Below are 23,516 nucleotides of genomic sequence, written 5' to 3'. Positions count from 1 at the left end.
TTCTATGCACGCGCTGTCCACGTACCTTCTTCTTGAGGACATACTTCGTCCGGTTCGTGCCGAAGAAAAGATCAGGCGAAAGCTTTGAAATGTCTTGGAAATCTATAACTGCCTCTTTCATGAAAGGCAGATTTTTCAGCTGTCTACGCCGGCACAGCGTTTTTCCCTTCTTCAGGTTTTGTATGTCGAACACAAGGCCTGCGGTAAAAGAACAAAAACATTGTGAGCTTGATTGAGAATCATTTAAAGCTAGATAAACTGGACGTTTTCAGCTCAAGAACAGCACAGATAACGTAGACGAAGCTAATTTGTATCATAATTTCGCGCCTCGAATACATTAACTGTATGGGGTAACTATACAGTTTCTCGCAGCGTTCTTTTTTTTTTTACTGAGCGTTTTTTTTTTAATCATAAATCAGACGTGTAGCCCCACAAAGATTGCAACGATCACTTAAAGCACGTCTCCAATAATGAAATATAGAGGGTCCGTACCTCGGGCTCAACACCAGCGTTTGGCCAGCTCGGCCCCCTTACCGTGAATTCCTGAAATGATACGGCTGACTGATTTAACGCCCCTCGGCACAGTGATATTGTTAAAGTAGGCAGTCTCTGGCGTAAAGTCGATCCGGTATAGCCTCTCCAAAGTATCCATGTGAACCTAAAGAATGAAAACAAGAACCTTGAATTACATCCACTAGGTTTTCACCTATTGCAAACACACGTTGAAAAGCACGCGTCTCCCAGGTAACTTCTGTTTTTGCCGATCAGGTCACCTCTGTGGCTCGCGGGCCATCATATTTTTTTTTTTTTTTCATGGAAAAAATCAGTATCACTGCTTATTACGGCTGTAAAACTCTAATAATTAAACAATAAAAATGGTCGTGCAATAGCCGTACGCGTTTCTTGAAACCCTAATGCCTTGGGACTAGTCGCGGCTTACTGGATCAAGCCAGACCCCGTGCTATGCCTTCGGTTTTCTTTCGGACTACTGTGAGGGCGAAACCATATGTAGTGACTGGAGCAAGCTCGGAAAGAGTATGTACCTTTCAGGTACGACCAAACTTGCAGCCACAAAACTTAATTATGTTCGTTAGCCGGTAGATGTAAAGAGGCCTTTCGCAAATGACCTTTTGAGACTAAAAGCAACATAATACACAATCATAAGTTGTATACGATACCTAAACCCTCAAAATACATTGATATTACATTGTGTGCCTCTCAGATATAAGAAACAGCTCTGAAGTCATAGTTTCTCGTAAAAGCTGCTTCTACGCAGAGTGCTGACGCCCTGGTACCTTGATGCCTAAGTTTTCATCCCTCATCGCTTCTTATCTTAGATGGGTAACTGAGGTTTTAAAAAATGGCACGCCTGAACATTGCAAGGTAAAGTAAGGTAATTATTTCCAGTCAAATACATGGCTGAGGAAAAGGGAAATAAAGCCGCAATTGCGGCTTGACGAAGCTCCCAACCCCTATATTGTTTCGGCTAGCGATTGGGTGAAAAAAAAAAAAAAAGCAGAGATCGCGCAACAAATATACGTCAGCACTCTTGGCTCCTTGCAATCCATACTCTAGGGTCATCCATAAACGTACAACTTAAATTCAATTAAATATAAAAAAAAGAACAAATCGACATCTGATAGTGAAAAAATTGCAAAGCTTTTCACAAAATGCACTGCACAGACACGCAAAACAACCCCCTAAAGGAACTGATTTCGGATGTAATTGGCGGTTACAGATCGAATGGAATCATTTGTAAATCCAAATTTATTCAGTATAGACGGCAATACATAACTTTGAGACTGAAGACCGTAATTGGGTCTCGGACGTGGCACATACCAATATTCATGGTGTCTAGATTAACATGTAGGTGTGTCATATTTATTAAATGATTGGCTTGGTCGTGAGGCTATGATTTATAAATATGTGATACACGAAACTCGTGTAGACTGGTTATTGAGGTAGTCCTTTACCTGAAAAATAATCTTTGCATAGTATATAAGTAATCTACATTAGCTATAGCTTTGAGGGCTGGTTTTTGTAAAGTAAAAAGTTTCCTGATATTAGTATATGAAGTGTTACCCCACACCAGGTGGCAATATTGGGCAAGCGATTCAAACAGAGCATTATAAAGGATAAGCTTTCCTTTGGCAGGAAGCATCCATTTGCATCTCCTGATTATACCCAGAGCTCGAGCTAACTTAATTCGTAGTAAATTTGTGTAATCATCCTAACACATATGCTAATTGAAAATAACTCCCAATGTCTTTACTGCACTGACTATTGAAATTCGATTACCACCTAAGAGTAAACTCGTACAATCGGAGACCTGCATGTTTTATGCCCTAAAAAGCGCAGCCTTAGTCTTCTTCGGGTTAATCGATAGTGCGTTTCTACGAGACCAGAAATAAAGTTTCTCCAGCAGTTCATTTGACGCTTTGGATTAATGCGTTAACATCACTGCCTGGAAGACAAAGATTAGTATCATCTGTGTAAATAACAAAACCTACTTCAGGGTCTACTTGTACTATATCGTTTGTGTATATATTGAATAATAAAGGGCCTAGAAGGCTTCCTTGCGGGACATCATGTTATACTTCTGTGCATGTTAAACTGCAATCTCTGACTGAAACATATCGTTGTCGATCACTCAAATAGCTGTTAATTAACTTCAGTGTTGTGCCCCTAATACCATAAATGGAGGGTTCTTCAGTTTTTCCGAGGCACTGGGTTAACGTAGTGCGAATTTATTATCTGCAATTTTGGAAGCCACGCAGAGAGGAAGAGAATTGTTGAGTCTAAAGTATCGGCTAGCGAGGGGTGCATTGGTGCCTTGATATATGTCTCTGCAGTCTAGCTAAGAGTACCAGGGTTCAATCACGGTCATTGTCGCTACGTATCGAAGGAGGCGAAAAGCGAATGGCGCCCACAGCCTACACGATCCCATTGCTCATTAACGATCCCCTTTTAATCTAAATTATTCTAGAGCCTTCCACGAAGGATGCACTCAACTGGGAATTGCTTGACACGCGCCGAAAGAAGTTACGTCTGAAGCTATTTCACGCTGTTTGTTATTCAACTGTTCGGGTTGAACGTGAAAAGTATATGCAGAAGCCTTTTAATAGATCTAAGCTTGTTGACCATGTTTTTAAAGTCTGTGAATTCGCGGCAAAAACTGAATGGTTCAAAATGTCCTTTTTTTCCGAAAACCATTAGGGAATGGAACAGACTGCGGAGCGATGTTGTGTGTGACATCAAATGATGCGTTCTTTTTAAGTTGTAGATGTACATGGCGAACGACCCTGCCTATGTTTGCTCTTTTTTTCCTCTTTCTTGCTCTTTATGCTTGTAACTCTGCCTGCGAGCAGAGGTGTCATGTGTGCTTCTTTTTGGGCATTCCCTACCCCCCCCCCCCTCACTGTAATGCCTTGGCGCTGTGGGTTCCTTAATAAATAAATAAAATAAATAAACAGTATTACCACTTTCTCCCTTTAGTTATTCACTCCCTCATTCCCCTCTTCCCTCATATGCTGTTGAGCTGTCTATCGAGATTAGTGGGACAAATCTCCGGATACAGTTAAACAGAGTACACAGTCTAGACCAGGGATTGAGACGCTAATTACAGGGAAATGTTATTATTGTTTAATTTATCTTACTCTCCCGCTTCATTCTTGCTATCCAAGAGCGGCAGAACGAAGCAAAAATAATTAATGACCCTAAACATACCGTATCCCCGTTCGCGTTACGCTAAGCTGATACTTATAGGTCGCCGCTCAAAGAAGCCGTCCTTGAAGGCAACGCAGCCGTCGAAGAAAGGAACTGATTCAGTGGAACACAGAAAGTAAAGCATGCCTACTTACACGGGAATCAGCGACATAGTTGAAACCACTCTCGTCCAGAGTGACTTCGGCTGAATAACTCATGTAGGTTAGTGGAGATGTGTCCATCTTCCACTCTTCGGAAACAAAGTTTTCGCAGTATACTCCGTCTGGATACTGCAAAATAAAACAGGTCATTCTTTTTTTGTAGACCCCTTTCTCGATAAGACAAATAAATGCGCAGTTTGGTTTATATATCTAACCCTCAATGAAATTCTAAACCTCTAATAATTTAATTTTAAGTGCCCTGCTCTACGTGATGCTTATTAACGAAAGTATCAAGACATAACAGTCCGCACTTCGGCTGGTTGGTGGTAGTTTACGATTGCGCACTTTAGGCAATACCAAAGTGTTTACTGCTGTTAATACTAAACTCCTTCATCGTATGACTACCTCATCTAAGGAAGCCAGGTTATTCTACTAGAATTCAGTTTTGAGATTACCTCACAAGGGGGGGGGGGGGGGGGGGGGGGAGGCAAGCAGCAGGTTCGTGTATCGAAGCTGCGTTTAGTTAAGCTCATCTGCATTGCTAAGAGCACACTACTGTGCAGGCTTCACAAATTTCAGCCGTAAATATAATCCCCTCTTTGCAGACTGTAAAAAGCAGTTTCTTCACAACATGCATGCCTGTTAGGCACCTAGCTATTCCTAGGTCTATTCCAACGCGCTTCTGCCCTCTGCGTTCCACAAAGTCTCGCTGATATCACAATTACGCTCGATATAGTTTCCGGCCTCCACACAGCCTCCGTCTGCACAAGGTATACACTCAGCTTATGCAGATGGATTTGGCCGTGGGCGGACCAGACAAAGCGGCGGGAACGCCGCCTCCCATACATCGCCGTACGTCCCCTATATGCGTCACTTGCCCTGAAGCCAATGCTAACCTGGGATATTGCATTTTTGAAGCAAAAGCTTAACTAAGCCATCTAAGGCCAAGATCACCGTCGAGGCCGCTACAGTGTCACAGTAGGGGAAGACCATCGAGCAATATATATATATATATATATATATATATATATATATATATATTATATATATATATATATATATATATATATATATATATATACGCTTAGAATTGCGGCGAGTATGTAGTGCTTTACTATGGATGAGGCGACAACGCTTAGTGTGAGCGCTAGCTACGCTCGCCTATACAAGCAAATCTACTCATGCTGCCGATATCGGTCGCCCTGAAGAAGCGGCACGTCGTAAAAAAGAAACAGAGACAGCTAAACAAGCGACGGAAACTCCCAAAGAGCGAGAAAGACTTTCAAAGCAACGACGCAAGGCGGCGGAGGAGAAGGTGCGACAACAACAGATAAACTATTCGGTCTCCTCCACGACTACTGCTTTCTATTTGTGTGTCCTGGCTTATCTGAGTGAAAGCGTAGCTGAAAGGGTTCTAAAATTGCATAAAATTGGATGGTTGGAAACAATGGGCATTATAAATCATGCGTATAAATCTTTTCTGAATTCTGTCGCCAAGAAAAGGCGAAATCGCTTGTTAAAGAAAAAATTGCGACGATTACGGTACTTCCTAATGCGAAATTTGAACGCGGCTGATTAGCTGTTTCACATTTTCGATAGATTGAGGCAAAGATTTCGAGCAAGACATGCATGTACAATTACAGACAACTGGTTGCGAGGGGCAACGGCGATGGCTAGCGCGACGCGAAACCCAGGAACGGGCGCCAAAGAGCTTAATGCTGAAACGATTGCATTCGAGACATCTTTTGAAAAGCGAAGGTTTCTTTTTACCGTGGTGAACTAGCTGTATACGCGCAAACTACACCAAAATGTGATGCTTTTCTCTGTGAGTGTGTGAATTCTGGGTTACTGCACATGTTACCCTGCAGTTCGGTGTGGGCGCAGTTCGGTGTGAAGCCTGAGCACTGAGCTCAGGCTTCAGAGCCTGAAGCACGGAGACCAAACCAACCAACCTTTCATAAATGGTTCACAGGAATGGAAAGGCGCAGTATCTTGAACGAGAACATCCTCGGTGGAAATTCAGGGAAGGAAGGAAGGTGGAAGTGAAAGTCCACTTGAGCTCTGAAGCGTGCCTTTCATAATTGGTTCACAGGAAAGGAAAGACGCAGTGTCTTTAACGAGAATATCTTCGACGGAAATTCGCCTGGTTGGGTTCTTGAAACCAGTTTGAGAAACACTATCACCAATCAAAAGTATTTATTAACCCGACGTTTCAGGACCAACTAGTCCCTTCCTCAGGGGTGACTGAAGTGCGAGGCGAGCAGTAGCAAGCAGCGGCCTCTGCTTCCCCTTTCCCAACACGTGGCGGAGTCGATTGTGTACGCGGTGGTACGGTGGCTAGAATGGCGGTGGGTAGCGGCCCCGGTTTCCCATTCACTGCCGCTTCTGTCAGCCGGATGAACCAAGACTCTACGTGTCGTCTTTTGAAAGGATTGGTTTCCACGCAAGGACGCTCAACTCCTCAAAGGCGATTTTGTGGTCGGCGCATTCGCAGTGCTCGGCGAGGGGGTTGCTTTCCGAGTTCATTTGCCGGACGTAATTTTTGTGCTGTAATATTCGCTGATGTAGGGGTTTTTTTTGTTTGTTTGTTTGTTTCCTCGATATATGAGGCCGGGCACTCGGAGCACGGGATTTTGTAAACAACGCTAGGTTGTTCTTCTCTGGGGATGCAATATTTTGGTAGCGGTAGAAAACGGCCGACCGTTGAGGCAGGTTTCTGAGACACGTAGACGTATTTTTGCAGGATGCGTGCCAGCGCCTCACAGGCGCCCGCCACGTATGGGAGCACAATGCGAGGGCGCTTCGTCGTTTCCGTGCTGACAGACCCTCTTGTCCTGCGAGCCCGACGGCAGAAAGCACATTGAATAAAGGCGCGTGTGTCGCCGCGATGCGTCGTCGTTCATCCGATCTTGTACATTAGCTCCTCTGCTACGGCAGTGCCGTAATTAATGATATCTTCAGTTCATTGTGAGACAAAGTGATACACAGTAGGCAGTTCTATGAGTAGCCCGTTTACTACAGCTCTGCTCAATTCCCAAGTGTGGTCTGCTGTTGCGCCGATGCGAAATAATACAGGCCTAGCGACGACCAGGGAGTGCACTCAGCCAAAGCGTCCATCCGCCGCGCTCGCGGCCGGCCCTTTTCCGGCAACCGTACACCTCCTTCAGCGCCAAATCAACCAGATCACACATCTAATTCGTCGCATTTCAAGCCGCAATCATGGCCTTAAGGAAAAGGACACTTTAAGACTCGCAGACGACATCTACGTTAGTCGACTTGCCTACCACCTCCCCTGCCACCACATTACCAAAACCCAACTCAATAAACTTTTCTTGTAAAAGCTGCCGTTTGCGTTTATGTTTGCCACTTTTAAGCATGATAGCGGACAAAAAAAAAAAAAATGCCGCACAGAACTCATTTTTTCCGAAAAATGTTTACGCTTCTCTTTAGCCACGGCCAAATTTTTTCCTGCACCGCTAACATCCTATCCAGCCATCACCCAAGCCTCTTTTTTCTCCTCACCTACCTGATGCACCGAGCATGGCTATCCTACCACCAGCTGACTAATCACCAGGCCATGGCAACTCTGGCGCTGCACATCCTTGCAGATCAGAGCTGTGTCGCTATGTTAACATGATATATTGTTATATGTCCCCTTCTCCGTGCAGAAATTCCGTTGCCGATGTTGTCGACGTTGTGAGCGAAAAATAACGTACAGGTGTTAGCTGGAAGCCGTCATGGCAAGACACTGATTGGTCGTATGGTTGTGGGACATCACGTGACCACGTCACCGGGACGATTTGGCAGGATCTGCAAACACGGGCTTCTCATTTCGTATTTGAGCGTGAGTGGGATCAAATCCTCTAAGACGCTTGCATTCCGAACCTGGCATGGTACCTCTAGGACATGCAGGCAAGGTAATACGGCTTGAGTAAACTTCCTTTTGCTGTTTCTTGAAGTTCCTTTTTTTTTTCTTCTCGCTGGTTATGGTCCCGTCTCCTTGCTTCGCCGAAATAATTGCAATGGGCCGAATTAAATTAACAAACTGATTTAATTAAAAAAATAGGTCGGATGGATGAACAAACACAGCACAGTCGAAAGAAAGAACAAATAAGACACTGAGTTGGGTCGCCCTCCGGCTTAGGACAGCCCGTCGTCCCAAGCGAGCGTACGGGAGAACGTCCGTCTTCTCCTTCGCTCGGGCCGCAACCCCGGGCCACCCCTCGCACCTCGTCGTTTTCGCTCGGCCCCACGTTTCCGTGAAAACGTCCTTGGTGTCCCCCCCCCGTTCACACAGATTCGTGGAAAATCGTAGCCGAGGTCCAGTTCGCCGAAGCGTCCCAACCCCGGCCTTTCCACCACTGGCATTCCACTCTCGGGGACGCGCACGAGATTTACGACCGCTTCTTACACATACAAAATTAAAAAAAAAAACAGCGTACCAACACCCAGAGGGCGCTCGACGGGGTCGCCGGCGGTGTTCGGAGCCTCGAGCGCTAACCAACAGGCCAAACACAGAACGGCCGAACGCCTTTCAATGCGCGAGACCCCCGCCCCTCAAGAAAGACATAAATCAGACAACGCACACAAGCAGGGACACTTCACACTGTAACCCAAAAACAAGAAAAAGGTCCCCCCTCCCTCGGTACGGGCGCCGCTCCGCCCGCGCGCCTCGCGGGCCGGCCACCCGAAACGGCAGGAAACACAAACACACACAAAAAGAAAACTCGAGAAAACATGCACTATTGACGACCTTACAGCTTGGTTATGGGTTTTATAACTGTCGGATGGTCTTCCAGAGAAGATGGTAGCTTGGTAGAAGGTGGTAGAATGGTCTTTCAGAGAATATAGCCCTTATGAGATAACGGAGGCACATGCTTTGAGATAGGTGATTAACTGAGTGACAGAGTACAGTACATCCGCATGGAGTCCGAAAGGCGGAGCTTACGCGTCACCAAGTTTTAACGGGTTAGCTTTAAATGCCCCGTTCACTAGAAAATCCAGCATTGGCGTTATCAGAAAAATCAGGGACACGTCTCGGGCAGGTGGAAGCTGGCAGCTGACATGTACGGGCAATGGTTACCTTAGGGTTATGTGACGGCACGGGGCGATGTGACGTAGACGATTTAGCTGGAGCTGCCAACCCAGCCTTGGCCTTACAAACGGATGGCTGGGATTATAATGCAGCCTTCCAAGACATTTCCATTGAGCCAAACATGCTGCCCCTCTAGGCCATGCAGGCATGTCCTTGAGATTTATGTCAGGTAACCTTGCATGTAGTCTGGCAGCTTAAGAATGTATGCGGAAGGATATGTAAGAGAGAAATGAAAAGCACAAGTTCAGAGATTATTGGTTAAAAGAGTTGCGCAAAGCATGTACGTGAAAAAGGACACACAAGAGGACCCGCAGATTAAGCCCCGAACAATGACGCGTCATACTCTAAAGCGAAGATTAGTGTCTTCTCAGTTTTTTGTTGCACATTTAATACGTGAAGCTTTTCCCCCTTACCTCCAGATCGTCGCCGAACACCGCGTCGTGGGTGAAGTGAAGTATCTCAACGACGTTGAGTTGCGTGGTTGTTTCAGCGCTGCCATCATCGGGCCTCGTGATGTTCTCCTCGCGACACAGCCGCAGCTCCAGGGGAACGTTCAGCTCTTGAGACATCGACGACCACGCATTTTTTGCCGTAAAGTCTGAACCACGAGATGAAATGAAGAAGTCAGGGAGCTGTTGGACCGTGCCCGTTCGCCTCAGCGAAACAGTCTAGTTTTGTAAATAATACTCCATATATTTACTTTGATATCCTCCTTCATAGGATCCTGATAAGTCTGCGCCGGGCGCAGCTCCGCAGGTGCCGCACCCTGGATCATCCCCCGAGTGTCCTTCTCAAGTCGCGTCAGTTCTACCTCTACAGACTACAGACCCCGGCCCTTCCACAACCATTATTATCTGTCTCAACGTGCCTTACGGTCACCTAACATCCCCAGATAATTTAGGCCTACGTTTACAACGAGCCCGTGATCCTCACAATGCAAGCCGGCATCGGCCTCTACTTGCAGGTGAGGGACATTTTTCTGATAGCTCAGACTTATTCGTCCTGTACCGTCACATATATGGATACTGCTGCAAAGTCTGCTGAGGAGCCTGAGGGATTTATTCATGTGCCTTCGAAGCATCGTCGCTGCTTGAGGCGTTCGCTTTTAGGTGTCGAAACACCCAACGCTTCCAAAACGCCTAAGTGGAACGCTATGGTAGTCATCAAACCAACCGATGCCGGGCATCGTATCACTCGCTTTAATCCTCTGGCAAATGAGACAAGCATTCGAATTTCTGGCTCCAGATGGCGCCTTTAAAGTCCGTCCCAATGATCGGCTTAACCACAAGTAGCATACAGAAAGCAGTATAAGATCAATAGTCTGGATAGTTGAGGAAAATTTATCTTTGGCGAGATAATGAGCGCGGAAACAACGAACAGAATTTTGACTGAACTTTTAGTATCCTGAGAAAGCGGTTTGCTCTTCTGTCGCCTGTAGCATTGTGTAGTTGGCTGGAATGAGACACAGAACTGTCACCAATTAAGTATCTGCTTTTATAGATTGGATGCGTGGCTCTAGCAGCATCCAAGCCAAATGTCAAAATTGAGGTCATGACTGACCCTGATCATGGCTGTCATGTTTCAGCACAGTATCATGCATGGCTCCACAAGACAAGATTTTCGTCGAAGTAGCAGCCGGCGGATTAGCGTCTTTGCACTCAAAATGAAGGTAGATGGGCAATGCTACGTTTTTCATTCTTTACTTTGTTATGGTTTTTGAGGGTCTTTTTAAAGCGGAAGCATTCCTTGGTTAATGGGCTGCGAAAATGTCTTCAGGAAATATCCACACATGTCTGCACGAACTAGCACTTGAAAATCTGTCCTCACGAGTCACCAGGTATCGAACTGTTATCCCTCCAATTCGCAGCCGAGCGCGTAAACCTCTACTCCGCACCGGGCTCGTGAGAAAACGATCATAATTCTCCTTTCGAGCGTGAAGATGATAGTAGCGATGAGAATGATGATGCAGTTAGTGATAATGATAATGATGATGGTAGGAATGATAATAACGCTGCAAATAGTGTACTGATAATGATTATAGCAGCGACCACAATGGCGGTGAATTCAGTTTATAATGATGGTGGTAGCGATAGTGATGATGATGATGATGATGATGATGATGATGATGGTGATGATGATGATGAATATTATGATGGAGGTGATAATAGTAAGAATGACAGTGGCGATGCAATTAGTGACAACAGCCCTGTAGAGGGACGTTCGCCATTTCCCCTCTTAAGCAGACTTAAGCGCATGCCTGTAACTTTTTTTTACCCGCTGGTTGTCTCGACAAATTCAACTAAATAAAGCTGCATGTAGAACTCATTAAATAAACCAGCAGTATTTTGCACTAGTGAATTATCTGGTGCTAGACTTTCATCCACAGCAATGCAAAATGGTTGCGTTTGAGCTCATTCACGCGCGTGACGCTGATACCGAATTTCCACAATATGCTATGCGAGTGAATATTATCGACATCTTAGCTCACTCAAGGCTGACGAATGATCGACATTCATCATAAGTCACATTTCAACAAGCACGCTGTTTCGCTCAAAACAAATTCAGATTTGCGTGGATGTGCTCCTTTTAATCTCACTCTCAAATCATCTCAAGAAAATCGTGTCCTTGGATTGCCGGTTACGTCTGCATTCTTCTTTCATTCAGAGTGCAAAATGACGAAATAGCTGAGGCGCATGCCCTGTCTGGAATAGTCCGCTAATATCATGCTCCCATGTGCATATTAACCGTATCCTTCTAGCGAATGAGAGAAGTCAAATGGTCGCGCAAAGAGCCGCTCGCCGCATACATCACTTGATATATATCAGGTTGCTTATTTTGTGGCACTTCATGGGGAACATATCCACAATCAGAAGGTACCTTCAATAAATAAGAAGGCTGTAGTTCATGCTAGCCGGAGAGAACTCCTCGGCGATATCCATGTTAGTGTCAATTCTCACAAGATCAACGTTTATTAACTCCTCATATTCACGTGACGTGAGCATATCATCTCTAAAATCGCAGTAAGATTTACCGAATCTTTCCACTCGTCGTCACATCTCCAGTCTTTTCTTGATCTATAAGTTCTTTTATTCGCCACTAAAACAAGGACCATATATCTGCGCGCTCCAATCACTTAGATCACATCGCATAGGTCACTCGCTTATAATTCTGCGTCCATGTTTCCGCACTACTGCCTTTGACAGCTCATCTTTTCCTCGAACAGCAGCTGACTGGAACGGCTTTCTCCACCATATTGCTGCTATAATGTGTCCATCAACATTTACGAATGCTGTATAGACCTGCATTTTGTAAACTTACCCCTTATGTAACACTTCCAAGCGGAGCCTTTAAGGAAACTGAAGTGATGCGACATGATGTGATATCTCTGGACACCAGGATTCAGGTGCAACGAGGATAATGTGAGTGCGTTGGCGGGAGACGCCAGTAAGGAATTTTTGAAGGCTTTCTGGCTTAAAGAAAGAAATCAATCAAAGGATAAAATTTTAGGAGGCATGCTTCATGTCAGTAGGGCCTAAGGTTAAGAAAAATGTTTTAATTATATATAAATAAGATAATATTAGTTAGTCAGTGATGCCTACGACAGCCCTGTTTCAGGAGGCTACACTTACCGTCCATTGATATTAACACACTTTTATCTTTTTTTACGCGAACGGTACAAAGTGGATCCACTAGTGTTATATAAGCCCTATAGCTCAATAATCTTGTGCCACAAAAAGCCACCTTATGAAGATGGGTGGAAATAAATTCAAAACTCTTTAAAATACTGCAGGGGTGGATACCCTATTCAAGGATTGTGATGGCTGCCTAACGTATGCCTGATGTGGGCAACTAAAACTTGCAAAGTTGGCAGGCGGGGCAGAGCAGGAGGAAAGGCCCAATCTCTATATTTTATATAGCAAGTAGAATTATGGTGGAATTCGTGTGAAACTTGCGGGGTGACAGGGTGGCGCGTCGTCAAGTTCATTATGCATGAGCGGCGCCTTAAGCCTAAAGACGGGTGGCCAAAACGATTTAGTGATGCTGCGTTCGTAGAGGTTCCAATGTTTAGGTAATCTGCCTATGCTTGTCTCGTTCAAGCAGCTTTGGGACGAGGCTTATGCAGGTATTTACTTTAGTACATGTCACCTGTGCTACCGGCATGTCTCAGTAGACCAAATGGACATCAAGTTTCCTCTTTAAAGGGCTGATATGCTGAGTCACTAATGAAATGGATCACATTTTTTTCTACCGGACAGATTATAACTACGCGGTTACTTTAATTATATCTGCTGATGTGATGAGGAGAGGGCGGCACTCTCCCTCTCTTTCGCTCCAGCTAGGTCGGATCCGTAGGCCGTCTTAAAACCAGCAATTCAGATTTTCATGCACCCCTTTTTCATCCACACCGCTAAACTACTCTGGATAACAATTGAGACCACATTTGTACCTGTAAACACGCGTTGTTCACTTCACTCGATGCGACAGAGATTGCATAAACGGCGCCGGAACAAGCCAGTGATAATAACTATTCGAGCATGGAAGAAAATTAAACTATTGCAAATGAAGAACCAGGCGATCATTTCGCTAAAATACAACACATATGGGCGTCTCTGGAACCCTGCGCTTTTCTGCAGAAGCATTATATCCAGTGTTTCACGTATCTGCCTGGAAATGTTTTCTTCTTCCAGTAGATACTACGACCAAAAATATGCGAATAATGGGCCTCATTGCCAGTATACATACATAGGCCATTCCTATTTGATCGCAGAAGCGCTGAGTCGCCTCGACTGTGGTGTTATTAGCATTTATTTTTTATTACAGTTTTAACTATATTATACGCGCCCGCGTAAAGCTCTGAAGAAAGTTGTTAGTACAGCTAACGCAATAAAAGGTAATCTCAGGAGGAAGCCGTAAATTTAAATAAATGACCTTCAAAGTTCACGTACCTAAATTAACGGTATACCCGCGTACTGCGGAAGAGATGCATCGCAGATGTTTGCTCACCGGTCCACACGATGGAGTAGGTGTCGCGTGACACGATGTGGGACCCGTCGTCTCCCTTTCTGGTGACCGTTGGCTGGCGGACGGTCCACGTGACGCAAGGTTGCCCCCGGCAAGTTCCCCTTACGGGTCTCTCGTTGGGCGGCGGCAGACTCAGCATCTGGCGCACGGGGAATGCCACGGAGCCATTTTCATCTTTCACTAAACGGAAGTTCTGCATGTTCAGCGCGTCCATGTTAACTCTTGAGCAGCCTGCAAGCAGAAGGTCGGAGAACACGTATGCAGTTCAAAGAGCATTGACTTGGTCGATGTGCTGCACACTACAGGGGGGCGCGACGCACGCAACTCTACAAAGAGAGTAGTCACGGTTTTACAACTGTCAGCGGGCAGTTTTTGGTCATGATACAACACGACATCACTCCCTCTTGTAATATTTGCTGCATTGAAACAGTTACTATCAAATGCGAGAAATTTCCGAACCTAGTCCTTATTTCATGCCTATCTGTCTAGTTCGGCCCCATTATGAGACAAAAAGAGGTGTTGGAGAGTGGCTTCTTCGGGGGCATAGGCGGGTCAGGCTGGCTTTTCTTGGTCAAGATTAGGCTATATTGCGACAAACATGCATAATTAGGAATGATATGAATCGAGCTCCCATTTTTGTTAACTCAGTAAAGCATCTAAACAAAATCGCACCGAAAGTAACGTACAAACGAAGGCTGGAACTGAAAATGCAACCTAAAACGTCTAAGTAACCGTTAGAATTGTATTCAATCACTGCAATAAATACTCTCAAAGTTCTCCTAGAACGCGTCCATGGAACTTCCGTGTGAAGTGATCCGCTCATGGCACTTGTGTTGTCTCTGAAATGTACTTATTTCTCAGAAGCTTGTCTTTACAGCATACAATATGCCGGTTTTGCCAAAATATAGATGGACGCTTTGATAGCAGATGGCGTTTATCAGACGCCCTATGAGTGGTTGCATGAAAACGTATATGCGGTGGCGACGCCTGCCCAAAAGACAGCAGGAGGAAATGGATAACGGCTTGGTATACATTAGTTGCGCACATTCATGTGCTCGGCGGAAATATTACTTTGGTTCACGTAGAACTATTCACGTTACGCAGCATTACTGTGGTTAGTGCGTGTGTAGATAAGCAATTACTCTAAAGTCATGAATTGCACCCTACCGCTATTCCTTAGAAGAAAAGCATGTAATTTATATACATACCATACAGGCACTTGCCTGCTGTGCAAAAGTACGGCGGCCAGCGAAAGGTGTTCAGCTTAGACGGAGGACTACGTAGCCATGTATAGAAATTAACATAATAAATATAACTAAAAGTGCAATTCGGATACTTTTTTTGCACTTCGATGAGAACTGTGGTGGTGGTGGTAAAAATATTTTATTGAAAATGTTTAGGAGGTTGTAGCGGCTGTTGGAGTCCTCAGTCCAGAACCCCATTTGCCTAGGCTGCTGTCCGCGCTCTTTCGACGAGTTCTTTTTGACCCCTTGCGTCCGAACTGGTCAGAGCTGCCTCCCACCCCTCCTGCGTTGGCTCGTTATAAGTAGTGATAGTCTGATTTTTCTGGCATACCCACACCATATGCAGGTCCGCCTTCTCCCCGCAGAATTTGCATTGTGAGTCAAATGACGCTGGATCTATTGCGTGTAGTCTTCGTGGGTTGTTAAAAGTGTTGGTCTGTAGCTTGCGGAGGTGCACATCCTCCCCTTTGTCCAGTGACTCTGCCGGTGAAGGGTAGACCCAGCGAGATAATCCTAGGTGCTGAAGTATTTCAGTGTAGGTTAGGAATGGGGTAGGAGGTTCCGCGAGATCCGTATTGGGTGCCCGGGGGAGAGCTGCAAAACTGGATCAACAAAGGATTTCGACCAACCTGTAGCGTCACGACATACTAACCTATGACATCATGGATACGACCATAAAGCCTATAGCACACACTTTAAATGGCTAAACTGCTGACTAAGGTGGCAGCTCGGATGGCTATTTGTCTTCAATAACAAAACGAAAGTTCAAAATTCTGTCCTGCGTGTAACAAAAAGCGGATATATATAGCTATGCATCTAGTGATTCTATCCGAACGTGTAAAGCAGCCTTCGTCTACGCCCCCACTAATGACATCACCGAATGGTCCAAAAAACAACAAAGCGATGAGCCATCATTAACTTGTTCCCTACCTGGTTGACTCTCACCTCCTACATTTATGGGAGGCTAAAGGCGGCCTAGAACGACGCTGAAAACGGCAGCGTTTGACCCGGACACTTAGACGCCGCCTCGCCCGTCTTAACAGAGAGATAGAGACGCATGCAGTGACTCTTTCACGACAGCACTGAGAATCGGTATGCAACAAGTTAGAAGGAAATATGAGGCTGTCCTAGACTTGGAACCTTTTTAGGCCCTTAATAGACTCTAGTAAGATTAATACTACCGAAAGAGACAACCTTACTAAATTAATACCTACTTGGGATACACCTCCACTTGAAATTCTCCAAGAACTATGTGACCACTACTTTCCCAAGTACCCTTCTGTAACTCAACCCGACTATTCAGACCCCCTAACGACTTCCTCTATGACTGAGCTCTAGAAGCTTAACCCATTTTCATCTCCCGGTGCAGATACAGTACATAATAAGGTACTCCGAAATCTCGATGCCCAATCTGTTGCCGCCCTTACCGAATACTTTAACGAGTGCTGACAAATGGGCACCCTCCCTCCGCAGTGGAAACATGCCAAAGTTGACTTTATACCGAAACCTAGGAAACCTCTGCTAATTTCAATTTTGAGGCCAATCTCTCATTTCTTCGGTTGACAAACAAATGGAGCACGTACTCCAGGCCAGAATTTGTCAATACCTAGAAGGCAAACACCTCATGCCCACATGCATGTTTGGATTTTGTCCTTGCCTTTCTACTCAGGATGTCTCCTGCAGCCAAATCATCACATTCTCGACTGTGACACCTATGGCGCAAAAACTATTCTAGGGGCGGATCTTACTGAGGCATTTGATAATGTTATACTTCAGCAATCCTTCAGAACCTTACAGCCCTAGAAGTTGGCGCAAGGTTGTATAATTACATCCAAGGCTTCCTCAGCCACCGCACAGCCACACGTACCTTTGACGACCATTGCCTTCCAGGGATCACGCTAGGTGCATGAGGTAAGCCCCAGGGAGTCATGCTCTACCCTGCACTATTCAACGTAGCACTTAATCACCTACCCTAAAAATTAGCTCAAATCCCCGACATTCATTTCAGCCTCTACGCCGACGACATCACTGTCTAGCCTAACCGCGGCAGCGATGCAGAAGGAACACCTACAATTGACACTAAACACCATCGACACCTATGTAAGGAAACGTGGCCTAACCTGCACCTCTTCAAAATCTGAACTCTTTCTCTATAGCCCCAAGCAATACGATTCAGGCAGTCCATCTATTTCCCTCAAGCTAGATACCCATTCGATCCAACTAGTATCCAAAATCCGTGTGCTTGGTCTAATTCTTCACTCCCATGGTGCGCACGGAGAAGTCATAAATACTCTCACAGGCAAAGTCACAGACCACCCGACTGATTCGCCGCATAGCCAACCTCCGGGCTGGCTTACGCGAGCGAAACACACTTCGCCTCAGCTAGGCTTACATTATGAGACGCGCAACATATGCCCTCCCATAACTTCCCCTCAAACAAAAGGAGAGACCGGGTGAACACGCTCCTACGAAGTTGTACAAAAACGGCTCTACGCCTTCCCCTCAGCACATCTAACGCCCAGCTCCTCAAACTCAGTGCACACAACACTTTCTAGGAGCTCAGAAAGGCTACGTTAACGGCACAAATATCCCACCCGTCCCACTCGGTGGCTGGCCGCCCTCCATTGTACCAATTAAGCCTAAGCCCAGTTACACACTTTACTGACGGTATCCCCCTTTCACCTAACATTCGCTATAACCTCATCATACCTCCCATTTCTAAAAATATGCACCCTGAGCGAGGCCAGGGCCGCAGAATAGCCAGGGCTCAGGCCCTTCACAGATAGTATAGAGAGGACCAAGAGGGGGTCTACGTAGACGATGCGGAGTACACGTCAGGCTCCCGTATGGTCCTGGCTGTAGCCGACAAGCAAGCAAAGCTGCTTACTTCAAGCTCGAAAATCACCAATTCCACCACAGAGGCGGAAGAGGAAGCCATCGGGCTTGCTCTCATCTCTACATCTGCCACAAAAATTATCTTTCACTCCAAATCTGTCATTATAAATTATGCCAACGGCTATATATCGCACACCACTTCTCGTTTATTACGCTTCTGGCAGCCCCGGAGGCCCATAAGCCTCATCTGGAAGCCAGCACATACCGGCCTCCCTGGCAAGGAGGAGGTTAATTACCTATCCCGAGGTCTTAAATTCCCTGCTAGAGGAATGAAGCCCCCTCTGTACGTACAGGCCGGGGAGCGTCTGCTCTCCTTCCGCGATATTCTCTCATACTACCGAGACAAACGAAGGGAATATACACATTACCAGCCCCATCTCTCACCACAGCGTAGGCCGCACACTGGCGAAGCTTACAGACTCAGACTGCTCCATACCCTACCCTTCTACATGCCCGATATCCAAACCAGTTCTACTCATCATGTATAATTTGCGGCACACCAACAGACTTCCTACACTTCCTTCTTACATGCCCCATTTTTCCTCATCCCCCATCACCGAGCGCCGCAGAGTCTTACTGGAAGTCTCTTATGACGAGCACTTCAAGACAAACGCAGGATCATCTGTAGTGCTATGAGGAGGATTGCTCTCCAAGGACTTTATTTTTCCTTGTAAGGGTGTCGCCTGTGTATTAAGGAAGCACCCGTGTCAATAATTTCCGATTCGCGAAGGGCCTCTCAGAACATCAAGCAAGGCTGGGTACCGTACCTAGCCTACCGCCTTCTACAAAATTACGTATATGCCGGGGACCCTGCTCGCCTCCTCCCTGTTTGGTCTCCTACACATATAAGACTTGAAAAAAATTGGGCAGTTGACGCCGCTGCCCGCACGCTCTATCATCGGGCATTCCCCTCCGACCACGACAATCATGAATTGCAATTCACTCTTGCCCACTTTTTCAAAGCTATTGTTCTGCACTATCAATCTGGCCATAGTCTTTATCCCCGCCCATGTAAAGGCCTCTCAAAGGTGGAGCACCGTCATCTGCTCCGTCTTTATAATAATATTTTGCTGTGCCCGCCAGCTCTAAAACGCTGACTGTGCTTTCACGGGCAGCTGTCCGCCTTGTGCGGGGTAGTCCTCACATCTACCATATGGTGTGGGCCTGCCCATCCTACCCTGCTAGCTCCCCTAACCCCAACTCCACCCGGGAAAGACTGGGAGGCGACCCTGCTGCTCTGACATACAGGCCAAAAAGGCCTCGATGGAGCGCACCCGGGCAGCGGCCGACGCCGCGGGGGTGTCGTACTAGGGACTTTACCTAGTGCGTGTGAGGACCAGGCCCTTAAGGGTTGATCCAATCACACCTCCATGTAATACTCATTTCGAGTTATTAAATGTCTTTCTTCTCCTCCTCCTCCTCCATGCAGGGGGCATCGCCCCCACTATTTGTACAAATGGCAATAAAAATGTTTCTACCACAACCACCGCGTCATAAGGGATAGAGAAAGGTGGGAGCGAAAGTGGGAAGTGAAAAAGGTGCCGTAGTGGAAAGCTGCGGAGTAATTTCGACCACATGGGGTTCTTTAACGTGCACTGACAAAGCACAGAACACGGACGCATCTCCGTTTTGCCTCCATCGAAACTCAGCCGCCGGCGGTCGGGATCGAGCACGGGTACTCCGGCACAGTAGTCGGGCCTCAACCACTGCACCACCGAGGCGGGGCAGGCTGCCTCTCTGTTCATTGGTTCATAGGAAAGGAAGCGCGGAGTATGTCACACTTGTTCTATGGACACCTGAACCGCGCCGTAAGGGAAGGGAGCAAAGTGGAGAGTGAAAGCAGAAAACTAGAGAGGGGAGCCGTAGTGGAGGGCTTCGGAGTAATTTCGACCATCTGGGGATCATTAACGTGCACTAACATCGCACAGCAAACGAACGCCACTTCGTTTTGCCTCCATCTAAACACAGCCGCTGGCGGTCGGGATAAAACCCGTCTCTCCGGTCAGTAATATTAATAATAATAAAAAAATAGGTGCACAGAAAAGGAAAGGTGCGGTATATGTCGCACTTGTGCTGTGGACCCCTGAACTGCACCGTAGTGGAAGGTGGGAGTGAAAGTGCAAACAAGAGAGGTGGTGAAGTGTGGCAGTTCTTGGCCCTGCGGGGTTGGGACGGTGGGTTGGCGCTGCTTGCGGCTGGGGCTGGCCAGCCACCGAATTTTGTCTGTTGTGGGCCGTCATTGCACCCGCCACTGCTTCGGTGGTGGATGACGGCTGTTGTTGCGGCGCGCGTCTTTCTCTCCCTCTTCTTTTTCCTTTCTTCGCTATTTTCTCTTCTGTCCGCATGAGGCAGCGGAGGTGGCTCAGCTAGACCTCGGCGGCTGCGTTTCGATGGAGGCGAAACGAAGAGGCGTCGTGTGCTGTGCGATGTCAGCGCACGTTAAAGATCCCCAGGTGGTCGAAATTACTCCGTAGCCCTCCACTACGGCTCCTCTTTCTCTCTTTCCACTTTCACTCCCACCTTCCTCCCTTCCCTTACGGCGTGGTTGCGGTGTCCACAGAAAACAAGTGAGACAGTTACTGCGCCTTTCCCTTCCTACAAATAAATCAGTAGGTGGCTCAGCTACAGAGCCAGTAGCAGGCCATGCATTTTCTTTTCCTTCTTCCTACAGCCACAATAACAACAACAAGTACAAACAGAGAAAGAGGAGCTGTAGTGGAGGTCTGCGGAGTAATTTCGACCACCTGGGAATATTTTATGTGCACTGACATCGCACAACGTACGTAAAAGATCCCCAGCTAGTCGAAATTACTCTGTAGCCCTCCACTGCGGCTCCTCTTTCTCTCTTTCCACTTTCACTCCCACCTTCCTCCTTTCCTCTATGGCGCAGTTCAGGCGTCCACGTAATAATATTAATAATAATTGGTTCACAGGAAGGGAAAGGCACAGTATCTGTCACACTTGTTTTTGTGGACCCCTGAACCTCGCCATAAAGGAAGAGAGGAAGGTGGGAGTGAAAGGGGGTAGAGAGAAAGAGGAGCCGTAGTGGATGGCTACGGAGGAATTTCGACCACCTGGGGATCTTTAACGTGTGCTGACATTGCACAGCACACGGATACCTCTTTGTTTCACTTCCATCGAAACGCAGCAGCCGCGGTCGGGTTCGTACCCGGGAACTCCGGACAGTAGTCGGGCGTCTTACCACTGCACCACCCCGGCGGGTTCAAGTTATGTTTTGGGGAAAGGAAGGCACAGTATACTATTGGGTGGACAGCACGGAATTGTGGACACCCAGATTTAATTAACTCAAGGTCACTTGAAGGTCAAATTTAGTGCCACGCAAAGATCTGCTTTACCTAGCGTAGTGAAGCTTTTGCTTTAAAACAGCGAGAAAAGTGACGCAGTGAAGCATACATAAATAATTTCAACTACGCGAGGATATTTAACATGTACTGACATTGCACAGCACGCGGACCCCTATTCGTTTCGCCTCAATCGAAACGTGGCCGCCGTGATCAGTTTCTAACCCGGGTAACCAAAACAACAGCCTTAAACCTCTATCTATCGCACATGCTTTTCCGTTTTTCTTAGAATCATAATCTTACGTTAGTACTGTACGTGCCTCTATTTTGTATCTTAAACATGAAAGCGGTACACTTATAGTTCTTAAATACACTCATGAGGCGGAAATCCTTTCGTCCTTCATCGTCGATTTCACTCCTGATATATATAGCACGTCGGATCAGCCCTGAACCCGGCCTTAGAACTGGGTTCATGCTCTTCAAGTGTCGGGCCGGACTTTTACAGTAGCATAGGGTCCGGTCCAGGCGCGGGCTCTGAATTTCGGGCCGTGCAAATCTCTACTTTGGTCTTAAAACGCCCGATTTTCCGGCCCTATTAATAGCTATTATGGACAAATCCGAGTCGTAGTACAGCTTATACACCTCGAAACAGGTTTGTGTTGTTTTCTCTGTTGAGGGTGGAGGCTATCTCGTAGTCGTTCGGATTACCTGGCGCAGCGTATCGCCCTACTGGACGACGTCTCGACAAAAACAGCTCACAAACTCGCGCGAAGCGACCTACAAAATTTCGCGCACATTTACCAATTTAATCAGGATTAAACCAAGACTTTACAACCCTTTTCCCCTTCCGCAAGAAAACCTAAGAAGACTTAGGCGGAGCGTCCCTTCTCTGCCAGCGGGAGCACGATGCACTTACGCCCTTCGGCGATCTGGACGGTCTCGTTGAGAGCGCTGTCTTCGACGAATCTGAGAGCCGGAATGGTGCCCAGGTCGATGACGAGGGCTGCCCTCTTGTCCCCCGTGTCAGAGTCCCGACGGTAGCTCTCCCTGAATCCCGCCGCTATGGGGCTTTCGCTGGCGCCTGTCTCCGGGGAGCAGTCGCTGAGCGTGTAGGACTGGCCCATGGCTTGGAACGAGGCCGGAAGTTTGCCCATCACTGCGTGATAAGTCAAGGCGTGTCATTGATAGTGGATCATCTAACCGTTTCGAGCCATATTCGCTTTGCCTGTCAGTGCCTTGAAGAAAAACAAACATACAGCAACGAGGACAACTTCAGGCGGGCATTATTCCTCCTCCTTGCACGTCACTAATTATGTGCATGTCTGACGCCGAGAGACAGATAGAGACAAAATTTAATTTCAGTATAAGGTAGAATTGGTTATGAGTTAGGGTGTTGAGCGATTGGCGTTCTTTCTAATAGCAGGATCCCAATGGAGCTTACCGCTTCTTAGGCACGCTCGACCATCATGAGTTGGTTTTGCGGCTTTAGCTGGTAAGCAGCTCCTCCTGCTGCCTGACGAATTAGGAACCTTCAGTTCAATCGGGCTAGCCCAGCATCCCCAAGCGGTGCGATAGAGCGTGGCAGTCTATCCACACCGTACGCACTTCGAATTCAATCTGGGTCTTCTGCTACTACTACTACTACTACTGGTAGTAGTACGCCAAATGTTGCTATATGGCGAAAGCAGTGAATCTATATCACGACATCTTCCTTAAATACGCGTGATTCGCAAGTACCAAGTCACCCGCGGGATATTCTTGTTGAATTGAGCCTTAATCTGACCTATGGAACCATAAGCACCGTACCATATAATTGTAAAGCAGCATATGTAACTATGCAGGACAGTACACGTTAAACAATACTCTGACTAATTTTTGGCGAGATTTCGATGTTTCAGGTGCAATCTTTTGATATTTTGCAGATCTTTTTCTCACGTTTTCAACAGAACAGGTCGTCCACCAAAGAGAGCAATGCTTGGACTTATTTTTGCGTATTCAATCGCACTGTGACACTAGCCGACAAAGATAATCCACCGATATTGCTCGTCTGCTGCCTGCGACCAGTGCATTTTCCATCCAATCACAAGGTTTC

At 46.6% G+C, this 23,516-nt stretch overlaps 1 protein-coding gene across 1 annotated transcript in view; it reads right to left on the bottom strand.

Annotated features, from left to right (window-relative positions):
* Positions 1 to 23,516, bottom strand: part of LOC146186737 (uncharacterized) — a 62,172-nt gene that overhangs the window by 23,630 nt on the left and 15,026 nt on the right. Inside the window, exons 2-7 of the mRNA XM_084607378.1 lie at positions 22,341 to 22,580; positions 13,966 to 14,214; positions 9,375 to 9,559; positions 3,861 to 3,995; positions 535 to 658; positions 26 to 198 (exon numbers count right to left, since the gene is read on the bottom strand). Coding sequence (XP_084463504.1) covers positions 26 to 198; positions 535 to 658; positions 3,861 to 3,995; positions 9,375 to 9,559; positions 13,966 to 14,214; positions 22,341 to 22,580 — 1,106 coding nt within the window. The remainder of the gene's footprint in view (positions 1 to 25; positions 199 to 534; positions 659 to 3,860; positions 3,996 to 9,374; positions 9,560 to 13,965; positions 14,215 to 22,340; positions 22,581 to 23,516) is intronic.

The sequence above is a fragment of the Amblyomma maculatum genome, chromosome 6 (genome assembly GCF_055883805.1).
Source record: "Amblyomma maculatum isolate TAMU_Amacu chromosome 6, ASM5588380v1, whole genome shotgun sequence".
In the NCBI taxonomy this organism is placed as follows: domain Eukaryota; kingdom Metazoa; phylum Arthropoda; class Arachnida; order Ixodida; family Ixodidae; genus Amblyomma; species Amblyomma maculatum.
The sequence above is the reverse complement of the archived record's forward strand: the minus strand, read 5'-3'. Positions and strand labels throughout refer to the sequence as shown.